The sequence below is a fragment of the Pan troglodytes genome, chromosome 1 (genome assembly GCF_028858775.2).
Source record: "Pan troglodytes isolate AG18354 chromosome 1, NHGRI_mPanTro3-v2.0_pri, whole genome shotgun sequence".
NCBI lineage: Eukaryota > Metazoa > Chordata > Mammalia > Primates > Hominidae > Pan > Pan troglodytes.
In genome coordinates, this window is record NC_072398.2 from 167438798 (window position 1) to 167451216 (window position 12419).

The 12419-nt window shown below is 36.5% G+C and overlaps 1 protein-coding gene across 2 annotated transcripts in view; it reads right to left on the reverse strand.

The window, feature by feature from the left end:
• Positions 1–12419, reverse strand: part of EFCAB7 (EF-hand calcium binding domain 7) — a 49601-nt gene that overhangs the window by 21035 nt on the left and 16147 nt on the right. For both annotated transcript variants that reach the window (XM_063801147.1, XM_009459734.5), the window contains exons 7-8: positions 5839–5980; positions 60–169 (exon numbers count right to left, since the gene is read on the reverse strand). In XM_063801147.1, the coding sequence (XP_063657217.1) occupies positions 60–169; positions 5839–5980 (252 nt within the window). The remainder of the gene's footprint in view (positions 1–59; positions 170–5838; positions 5981–12419) is intronic.

Genomic DNA, 12419 nt, shown 5'->3' on the forward strand with positions numbered 1-12419 from the left:
CCCAAACTGCAGTTCATACTATATTTAAAAATTAAACATTAGAAAATAAATATGTATACTTCTCTATTTCGTAGTTCGGTAAAACACACAAGCTGTAGATTTGCTTGACTCTCATTTTCCTTGAGAATATACAAGGCAGTATCAACGGATAACCAAGGGGATGGTTTTCCTACAAACAAAAAAAAAAGCCCAAACACCTTAAAATAAGCAATCACTATCTATTCTTTCCTATATAAAAAATAAGTTACTAGTTTCTTCTTGGATATTTTCTTTAGAAATACATATTCCATGTTTTTTCTTTTCAAGATGGAGTCTCACTCGGTTACCCAGGCTGGAATGCAGTGGTACGATCTTGGTTCACTGCAACCTCCACCTCCCGAGTTCAAGCAATTCTCCTGCTTCAGCCTCCTGAGTAGCTGAGACTACAGGCATGTGCCACCACACCCAGCTAATTTTTGTATTTTTAGTAGAGATGGGGTTTCACCACGTTGGCCAGGATGATCTCAATCTCCTGACCTCATGATCCACCTGCCTGGGCCTCCCAAAGTGTTGGGATTACAGGCATGAGCCACCACACCTGGCCCATATTCCATTTTTATGTGTAAACATGATAGCATTTGCAATAAGGCACAAACCTAAATACAGCAACCTTGTGAGAAACATTTTCTATATACTCACTTTCTAAAAATCATAACTTTTCTTGAACTCATCAAAAGCTGAGGTTGCAGGGCAACCAATTAGCCTGAAATCCAAGGAAAAACAGACATTTTCAGAAAAAAAATAGGATTTAAGTACTGGCTTACCTGTGGTAGAGCACACGAGGAAGAGATGTCAGACATCTATGTGCTGACAACCCCAAAATTTATATCTTTAGGATCTTTCCTCTGAATGTTAGACCCATATAACTGTGTATTTAACATTTCTACCGAGATTTCTATTTCTAAAACTAGACTTCCCTAGTCTTTTTTTAAAACGCTGCCCATCTCAGTTAATGGTAACTCAGTCTTTCCAGTTGCTCAGGTCAAAAATCTTGGAATCTTCTTTAACTCTTTTCTTTTCTCACATGCCAAGACCAATCCTTAGGAAATCCTATGGTTCTGCCTTCAAAATATACCCAGAATCTCTACTACCCCATCTCCCACCAACATCCTGGTTCAAAGCACTGCCAGTCCTCTTCTAGAATTCTACAATAATGTCCCAGCTGGATTCCTTGCTTTCTCCTGCATATCCTTCCATCTACTTTCTTTTTTTTTTTTTAATGTTTCAAATCTATTTTTAATGTTGCTTGTCGAACATTAACATTTTCACAATTCCAGAAATGACATTAATAAAAATACAAACAAATTGATATAAAAATCTGTGTAGACTAAGCTAGAATTTACAAACTCTTAATAAAAGGTGTATCTAAGCTTTCTCAATTATGGGACAACAAATAATAGACTTCATTGCTTCATACTAAAATGGTATTTTTGACTAATCACAAGGAAACTTAAACTACTGTATAGTTATAATCATAGGTATTCAGTCCAAAGAGGAAAAAAGTTTTAGTGGTACTATGAGAAACTGTATCTCTGAAAATGTTAGCTCCATAAGTGTAAGCACTCCCAAAGATTATAAGATAATAAAATGTGGAAACAGGCAAACTATGGGGCGATTTAAAGTTTCTACCACTTCCTAAAGATTTTCTTCAATAGAACCATTCGTGCTAAGTGGATAAAAGTTACAAATTACAAAAGAAAGATACAGAATACATCCAATAACAAATTAATCAGACTGAGGAATATTTAGTGTAAAACTGGCTTAAAATTTTTTGTCAGAAGAATTTCTCAACATCTAACCCTATAGCAAATAATACAAATAACAAGGAAATTCTTCAAGCAGTTGGCATTTCTTCAAAACACAAGGGTCCAACTATAAGAAAAATATCACATTATTCAAAGTTCTACAGAATTAGAAGAGAATCTGTACTACTCATGTTTTTGCATAAATTCCATGATTTATAAATAAATAAACCCAAAATGTAAATTATAAACATTTAATTTCAGTATAATGTAGACAAAAACAGCAGCTAACTTGTCATCTTTCACAGTAATTTTAACATAAAAGGTTTAAACATTTATTTTGCCAATATATTTTTCATTGCATATAGGCTTAAAAAAAAAGACAATGGAAGTTATAAGTAATCCCTTGACATGTGTAAAATAAAATTTTTTAGTAGATGGGAATGTATTGATGATAGTCTCTTATTTCTTCTCCCAGATATGCAAGCGATATATCTAAATACTTACTAGAGCCAAATCTATCTCAAAAGTTTAGGTCATTTTTTTTTCCTTTTTGATAGTATTCAATGAGAAATAACACTTTAAATAAAACTTTTTCCATGAGGAAGGTACAGTAATTATCCACCTCCTGGATACTCTCCTGTAGTCCTCTGAGTAAGCTCCAAACTCAATCCATACTCCAAGTAACAGACTTAAGATGTTCAATATTGGAACTCTTTGGCATCAATTGAAAAAGAAACCTTGGTAAAGGCAGAATTTACAAACATTTTGTTCCTTGCAGTACACCTTTCAAAAGACATCTTCATCAAATAGGTAAGAAAGGTAAGAATTGCTGAGGTAAGTAGAGGTCTCTTTTATTATGGTCTTCATTCTATCATTATTAAACCTTAATCTCATGTTGTTCCAAAGCATTATGTGAGTATTCAATCAAAGAAGTGAGGCTGTTCTCCAGAATTGGTTCTCTGCTACAGGTCAAAACCGACTGCGCCAGCCTTGGCGAAGCTCCGCCGACTGCCCTTTGCTCCAAGTAATTTTTGGCGATTTTTAAAGTAATTTTTCTGGTGGAGTCATAGTGGCGCTATACTCTTGGATAGGTTATCCTGTCTCTTCCGCTAGATTGATGAGATCAGGCATCACTCGAAAATGGCGCCGAAAAGTGCTGAGGCTCCTCATTCAAATTCGTTAGAGCCAACCCTGCCTTCTACCTACTTTCAATACAGTAACCTAACTGCTCTTGTAAAATATAAATCAGATTATGTCCTGCCTTCTACTCAAAACCCTCTAATGGAGCAGAGTGGGGAGAATATTGCTCCTTTCCTAACAATAAGAAAAAGTTAATGAACTACAAAATCATAACTTTTCTTGATCCCATCAGAGCTGGGGTTACAGGGCAACTATAAGCTTAAAATCCAAGGAAAGACAGATCTTTCCGAGGAGAGAAGAGATGCAAGCACTGGCTTACCTGTGGTGGAGCAGAAAAGGAAGAGATGTCAGGTACCATACAAGTGGAAGAAGAAGAAAGAGGGCAGAAGAAATATTTGAAGAAATAAGGCAGAGGATTTCCTAAAAATAATGAAAGGCAACAAGCCACATATCCAAGAAGCTCAGAGAACCCCAAGCAGGATTAATACCAAAAAACAAAAAAACCCAGGCAACAGCATCAACAACAAAAACAAAAACTACCTAGACACACAGTCAAACTGCTGAAAATGAAAGATTAAGATAAAATCTTGACCTTATATATGGAGAATAAAACTCACAAAAAACAAGGGGGAAACCTCATTTCTCTGATCAAAAGCCCAAGTCCTAATTATGGCAAAAAGAAACCTCTTCCTGATTTTGTCCTTGTTTCTCCCTGGTTTCATCTCCTACAACTCTCTCCTCACTTACTCCATTTGAGACACTCTAGCCTCTGTTCTTCTAACACCAGTACACTCTCACAGAGCCTCTGCACAGAGTATTCTCTCTACCTGGAATACTCTGCCACCTCCTCCACTCTTCACCCATCCCTTCCAGCACCATACACCCACAAGGCTTACTCCCTTGCCTTCTGTGGAAGACAGCAAAAATGGCTGTCCCCCTCAGTATCTACAGCCTTTTGCAATGTGACTTTGCAGCTTTTTCATCAAGAGATCAAGTCTATTTCCCCAGCCTATGAATCTGGACTTGCCTTGTGACTTTCTGTGAGCAACAGAATATAACGAAGTAACATTGTGCTGGTTCTGAGCCCAAACCTCAGGAGATTCTATTGTGCCAAGAGAACAGGTCCAGGCTAGTTTACTGAAGGATTATTAAAGATCATATGAGGCTGAGTCAAGTTGTCCCAGCTGGGACTTCATACATAAGAAAGAACCCAGCCAAGATTAGCAAAGCCAGCCACCAGCTAACCTGTAGCTAACCATAACTGTGTGAGCAAGCCCTATAGAGAAAAAACAAGCCTGGCTCAGACTAAGAACTAACAGATCTACTGATTCACGAGTGAACAAATGTTTAATTGTTTTAAGCCACTGAGTTTTGGGGTAGTTTTTTATGTAGCAGTTGGTAACTCATACATCTCTTTCAAAGTCTTTATTCATATGACACCTTCTTAATGAAGCATATACTAACCACTCCATTTCAATGGCAACTCACATTCCCTCAGCATTCACTAACCCCCTTTCCCTCTGATTTTCCCATAACACTTATCACTTTCCTACATACCATGTCATTTACTATTTATTATGTTTATTATGTATTGTTTCCCTCACTAAAATTTAAGTTGACGAGGGCAGGGATTTTTGTCTTTTTTTAACTCTAATGTATCCTAAACACCTAAATTGATGTATGGTATATAAGGCCCTCGATAACTATTTGATAAATAAATGAATAAAGGAATCTTGTTAATAAGAATACAGAGAATTAACAACTACACTGAATTTGCAGGGCTATCTTGATTCCTCTCTCTGAAAAATAACTATTGTTATTGTCATTTAAAAGTATCATCTGCCAAACATTGTACGTATCCCACAAGAGATGCAGTGAAAACTTTCAAAATCTCTACTTTAGAAGGGAAAAAGAATGGGGGGGTGGGAATCCTTTAGTAAGAAAATGCTTGTATGTAAACATTATAAAAGAAAAATAAATATTGATTTAGAACAGCCAACATTAAAAAAGGTGATCTAGGGAAATCACCCTTATAGATAGATATCTTTCATTGCTTAAAAATTACATAACCATTTTAGACACTAGAAAAGTATTTTTATCTAGAATATTACCATGAATACAAAGATTATTAATAAATATTGTCTAAGTCGCAGACAAAGGGTTTTGAAGGTATTTAAAAATACTTTCAGCTTCATATTGTTCCAAATTATCCCCTTGCAGTACTTCTCTTTGACATATTAATTTTAAAAATTGACAAATGGAAAAAGCTAAGATTAATTAGCAAATAAAAACTTAGTTCTGGCTGGGCACGGTGGCTCACACCTATAATCCCAGCCCTTTGAGAGGCCGAAGCGGGTGGATCACCTGAGGTCAGGAGTTTGAGACCAGATTGGCCAACATGGTGAAACCCCGTCTCTACTAAAAATACAAAAAGATCAGGCGGGCGAGGTGGTGTGCACCTGTAGTCCCAGCTACTCGGGGAGGCTGAGGCAGGAGAATCACTTGAATCCAGAGGCGGAGGTTGCAGTGAGCCAAGATCAAGCCACTGCACTCCAGCCTGGGCAACAGAGGGAGACTCCGTCTCAAAAAAAAAAAAAAAAAATTAGTTCTATATCATGAGGAAACCAGTTAACATTTTTTTTCTTTTATTTTCTTCTATCTTAGCTGTAGAAAAGTTTGGAAAAAGTTCTTATTTTTAATAAAACATGCTTTAAACATATAAAGCAATCTACTTGCTTTTCATATGATTAACACAGTTCATGTATAAGCCAACACTTTCTTGAAATGTAACCATAAATTCTTACTTAGGCAGGTTATTTTCTTCCCTAACTAGGACTATGGAATACTTACATTAAGTACTTTCAAGGAGGGTACAAATTGACATTTTAAAAATATACAAAAAACTTAAACTTGCCTTCAACTTGACTCAGGTTTAATGGCTTAATTGTTAGATAAACCATGGACCTCTGAGCTATTTGCATCCTGTACTGATGACTAATGATTTCACCATCTTCTTCTAAGAAGAAGCAACCTTTTGATTGCATGTGTTGCCAGTCCTGAAATGAAGGAAAAAATTATTTCAAACAATATTTATTAAATGTTTCCAGTATGCATAGTAATGAGAAAACACAGGGGGATATAAAAGAAATGTCAAATATAATCATTGCTCTCCAGGAATGTGCAACATAGTTAGGAGGTAAAAAACAGACATAACAAAATCCTATTATACACAGGGCATGGTGGCTCACGCCTGTAATCCCAGCACTTTGGGAGGCCAACGTGGGCGGATCACCTGACCAACATGGAGAAACCCTGTCTCTACTAAAAATACAAAATTAGCCAGGCGTGGTGGCACATGCCTGTAATCCCAGCTACTCAGGAGGCTGAGGCAGGAGAATTGCGTGAACCTGGGAGGCAGAGGATGCAGTGAGCCGAGATCGCGCCATTGTACTCCAGCTTGGCAACAAGAGCGAAACTCCATCTCAAAAAAATCCAATTATAATTGGCAGCAATATATGGTTAACACAAAAAGATAATTATACATGCAAAAGAATTTACTATAATCTAAGTTCCTAAAATAGTGCCTAACACATTGGCTCAACAAATATTTACTGTCTAACTGATTGGGGTTGGGGGACTGATGTAAACTGAGTGTGCAACTGATGAACTATATCATGAAGAATAGATAGCATTTTAATAATGAAAAGTTAGGAAAAGATATAAGGTAAAGAAGAAGTAAGAAAAATAAAGTTGGCTGGGCGCGGTGGCTCACATCTGTAATCCCAGCACTTTGGGAGGCTGAGGTGGGTGGATCATGAGGTCAGGAGTTCAAGACCAGGCTGGCCAACATGGTGAAACCCTGTCTCTACTAAAAATACAAAATTTAGCTGGGCATGATGATGAGTGCATGTAATTCCAGCTACTTGGGAGGCTGAGGCAGGAGAATCACTTGAACTGGGGAGGCAGAGGTTGCAGTGAGCCGAGATCGCACCATTGCACTCTAGCCTGGGCAACAGGGCAAGACACCGTCTCAAAAAAAAAAAAAAAAAAAGAAAAGAAAAATGAAGTATTGAAGAAAAGTAATAAATAAATATGTTGCTGTAATAGAATGAGATTAGTGCTAGGAGCACAGTAAGAAGGAAGAATTAAGGATTGCTAAAAGAAATATATTGAAAGGAAAAATGACTTTAAATGTAAGAGCAAAATAATTGCTCAAGTGTAGATAACTAGAAGCATGCTGAATAAAAGTTTCACAGCTGGCCGGGAGCGGTGGCTCACGCCTGTAATCCCAGCCCTTTGGGAGGCCAAGGCGTGTGGATCACAAGGTCAGGAGTTCAAGACCAGCCTGGCCAACATGGTGAAACCCCGTCTTTACTAATAATACAAAAATTAGCCGGGCACGGTGGCGTGCGCCTGTAGTCCCAGCTAGTCAGGAGGCTGAGGCAGGAGAATTGCTTGAATCCGGGAGGCAGAGGTTGCAGTGAGCCGAGATCATGCCACTGCACTCCAGCCTGGGTGACAGAGCGAGACTCTGTCTCAAAAAAAAAAGTTTCACAGCTACAGAACAATGCCGATGAATATAAAATATCACTTTTGAGAAAGACTTTTCTATATTGGCTTTACCATTTCTTGGTCTAGCCAAATCCCTTCTTGTCTGAATTCATATATGGGATCTCATAACTAGAAATGAGTAAAACTTGGCCAGCCACGGTGGCTCACACCTGTAACCCCAACACTTTGGGAGGCCGAGGCGGGCGGATCACTGGAGGTCAGAATTTCAAGACCAGACTGGCCAACATTGGCAAAACCCCATCTCTACTAAAAATACAAAAATAGTTGGGTGTGGTGGCGCACACCTGTAATCCCAGCTACTCCGAAGGCTGAGGCAGGAGAATCGCTTGAACCTGGGAGATGGAGGTTGCAGTGAGCCGTGATCATGCCACTACACTCCAGCCTGGGAGACAGGGTGAGACTCTGTCTCAAAAAAAAAAAAAAGAAAAGAAAAAAGAAAAAAAGAAAAGAATAAAACTTGAAAATGGCATCTTGGACACAAAGTAGAAGATTCTTTTTTAAAGTTACGAGAAAATTGTGTCATTACCATAGCTATGTGCAAAAATGCTTTTCACTTTATTACAAGCCTACCTGAAATGTAGGTAAGAATATTTAAATAATAAGTTCAAGGCTTTAATAATATTGATAACTACTGAAAAGGTGTATGCTAGCTGTATAACAATAACATCATAAATGTTTTCTAATTCATTATAGAAAGATTTATTATGGCACTGCAAAGGCAAAAATAATTTACATTGAGATCGGTTTCATGCTCACATTTTTAAAAGAAGACTAAATTATCCTAACATACTTACATCTCATTTTTCTATTTCATGTCACAATTATTTTCATATTTTATTAAAAATCTCTATAATTCTAATGCCCTACTTAGATTTTCATGTAATCCTTTCTAATACTGACCTTATGTAGAAACCTATTTTTTACATTTTAATAAACACTGCTTTATGTTCTGCTTTTAAAAATTAATTTTATATCCAAAATATTTTGCTGTTGAAAATGAATAAAGCTAGAGGGCTCAGACTTTCTGATTTCAAAACTTACTACAAAGATACAGTAATCAAAAGGGTGTGGTACTAGCATGAAAACAGACATACAGAACAATAGAATAGAATGGATAGCCCAGAAATAAATCCTTGCCTATATGGTCTAATGATTTTCAAAAAGGGTGCCAAGATCATTCATTGAGGGCAAGGACAGTCTTTTCAACAAATGAGGCTGGGAAAACTGAATATCCATCTGCAAAAGAATAAATTTGGGCTCTTATCTTATGCAACACATAAAAATTAACTCAACCTGAAGACCTAAATATGCTAAAATTATAAAACTCTAAGAAGAAAACATAGGGGGAAAGCTGACGCTGGATCTGGCAATGGTTTCTCGGATATGACAACAAAAGCACAAGCAACAATCAAATAAATTGGAATTCATCAAAATTAAAAACTTTTGTGCATCAAAGGACACTACCAACAGAATGAAAAGGCAATTCATGAAATGGGAGAAATTATTTGCAAATCACATATCCAAAAAGGGATTAATATATAGAGCATATAAAGAACTCCTACAATTCAACAACAACAAAACAAACCACCAGATTTTTTAAATGGGCAAAGGAATCATCAAATGATCACCTCTCTAAAGAAGATATATAGAAGGCCAATAAGCAAATGAAGAGATGCTCAACATCACTAATCATTAAGGAAAGACAAATCATAACCTCAATGAGATACCACCTTACACCCATTAGGATACCTATTATCAAAAAAACAGAAAACGACAAGTGTTGGTATGTGGAGAAATTGGAACCCTTGTGCACTGTTGATAGGAACATAAAATGCATAAAATGGTGAAGCATTGTGAATAACAGTATGGTAATTTCTCAAAAAAGCAAATCTAGAATTCTATATGCTCTAGCAATTCCAGCTTCTAGGTATAGAACCAGAAGAATTAAAAGCAGGGACTCAAACAGGTATGTATGCCAATGTTCATAGCATTACTGCTTACAATAGCCAAAAGGTAGAAACAACCCTACTGTCAATTGACAGAAAAATAGATAAACAAAACATGGTAAATACATACAAGGGAATATTATTCAATCTTAAAAAGGAGTAAAATTCTGGCACATGCTATACATGAATGAGTCTTGAAGACATTATGCTAAGTGAAATCAGCCAGACACAAAAGGACAAATATTGTATGATTCCACTTATATGAGGTATAAGTGAATTTGACCACTTCAAATTCAGAGAGACAGAAAGTAGAATGGTGGTTGCCAGGGGCTGTGGGGAGGGGGAAATGGGGAGTCATTGTTTAATGAATAGAGTTCCAGATGAAAAAGTCCTGGAGATGTATGGTGGTGGTATTGATGGTTGTACAACAGTGTGAATGTACTTAGTGATACAGAACTGTATACCTAAAAATGAGTAAAATGGTACATTTTATGTTTTGTATATTTTACCACAGGAAAAACCATTTTGCTATGCAATATTCAAAATTTCAATTTAAATGGTTCTATGATTAAAAATTGTGTTGGGGCTGGGCATGGTGGCTCAATCCTGGAATCCCAGCACTTTGGGAGGCCAAGGTGGGTGGATCACCTGAGGTCAGGAGTTCAAGACCAGCCTGGCCAACATGGTGAAACCCCATCTCTACTAAAAATACAAAAATTAGCCGGGTGTTGTGGTGGGCACCTGTAATCCCAGCCTCAGGAGGCTGAGGTAGGAGAATTCCTTGAAACCGGGAGGCGGAGGTTGCAGTGAGCTGAGATCGTGCCACTGTACTCCAGCCTGGGTAACACGGCAAAACTCCGTTTCAAAACAAAAACAAAAACAAAAACATTGAGTTGGTATACCATTATTTAGTTAACTATTTCTAAAATGTTAGACATTTAGGTCATTTCTAATTTCTTATCACAATATTAATAGAATACTGTTTTGTCTAAATGCTTTTCTTCTGATGAATAATTTCCTTGAGAACTTCTAGGCAAAAATGTATGTATATTTTTAAAGCTATTGACATGTGTTCCCATACTGCTTTATAAAACAGTACTGCCAATTTTACAATACCACCAATGGTATATAATGTAATAATTTTACCATTATTTGGTTAGTATTGTTTTATTGTGAAAAAAATTGGGTGATGTGGGATGATTTCATAAGCAAGGTGTGGGTACATAAAGCATTCATTATGGTATTCCATATATTTGTATATGCCTCAAGTATTTGATAGTAAAAATGGTATTGTAGTAACTTTTGCATTAATTTGAATTTCTCTGATTATTAATACCAAGGCTGAACATTTCCCTCATGTGTTTATTTTTTTATTTTGTATAAATTACCCATTCTCCTATTCTCATAACTCTGTTGCAGACTTAGCATTTTTCTTACATATTTTAATAAATTCTTTTGACTATTTTAGATATTAACCACTCTGTGAGTGTTAATGAATGTATTTTCTCTATTTCCTTTTATTTTCATTTTGGTTATTTCTCAATTTATACAAGTTTTCTATTTTTATCTTTATCTTTTCTTTGGAAATTTCTTCTTAAACTGCATTTTAAGATTTTATCATTATAAACTGAACTATACTCAAGCTTTCAGTCAGTCATTAATCACCTGCACTGTCACACCTTTTGGGTATACAAGATATGTGTATTTTTAATTCTAAGAAATTAAGATGTGACCTTAACTTACTGAAATTTATCTTGTTAAGTATATTGCCCATGACAGAAAGAAGTCATTATATATAATATTTCAACAACATCACTATGAGGCAGTATGGGGTAGATATGAATTAAGTCATTTTAATAAACAGAAAAATTGAGGTAGCCAGAGATTATATGGGTTCAGAGTTTTATAAGGAGTTTGTAGCAATATTAGGTCTAGAGTCCAAGACATTTGGCCTCTACATTTAGACCATGTTTCTAAAAGAAAATGTACTCAGGGTACGAATTCAAATTTTTTATTATCTGTGATACAATGAGGTTCAAACTTGGGCTTGTGGCAGAAGTTGAAGTTCAACTTTTTTTTTTTTTTTTTTTGAGATGGAGTCTCACTCTGTCACCCAGGCTGGAGTGCAGTGGCGCCATCTCGGCCCACTGCCACCTCCACCTCCCAGGTTTAAGCAATTCTCCTGCCTCAGCCTCCCGAGTAGCTGGGATTACAGGGGCCTGCCACCACATCCAGCTAATTTTTTGTATTTTAGTAGAGACGGGGTTTCACTATGTTGGCCAGGCTGGTCTCAAACTCCTGACCTCAAGTGATCCGCCCACCTCGGCCTCCCAAAGTGCTGGGATTACAGGTGTGAGCCACTGCGCCTGGCCCAAGTTCAACTATTAATGATGAGTAATGATACACAGACTTTCATTTAGCTTCCCTGTAAATCTCTTGGATGGGCATATACATACGGACTAACAACAGATGCTGGCATTACCTCAGACCCAATTGCCCTTAATATAATCAACATGACCTTGGATGGTGATGACTGCTAAAGAATAGAAATGAAAGAAATGTTATACAGCATTTAGACAAGTTACACTTTGAGACAGTTTGAATTATGATTCTGACATTAAATGGAAAACATTTAAATGCTTTCAATCAGTTTTGATTATAGCATCAGATGGAATTTCATCCAATATATTTTATATTTTTTATATTTACCTATTTGGAATGGTAAAGGATAATACTTTAGAATTACAGACTTATAAAAGTAGAAGAAATCTAAAAAGCAGTCTAGTCCAGACTTCTCTTTTGATTGACAAAAAAGTCTGAAAAATAAAGTGATATATGTGAACAGCTATAGTTCTCAATTGACTGCAGAACTAGAACCAAAAGCTAGGTCTCCTTACTTTCTCTCCAGTGTGTAAGTTATATTCTAAGTTCTGTTCTATTTCACATTTAAATATCTGCAGTGATTTTTTAAGCCAGT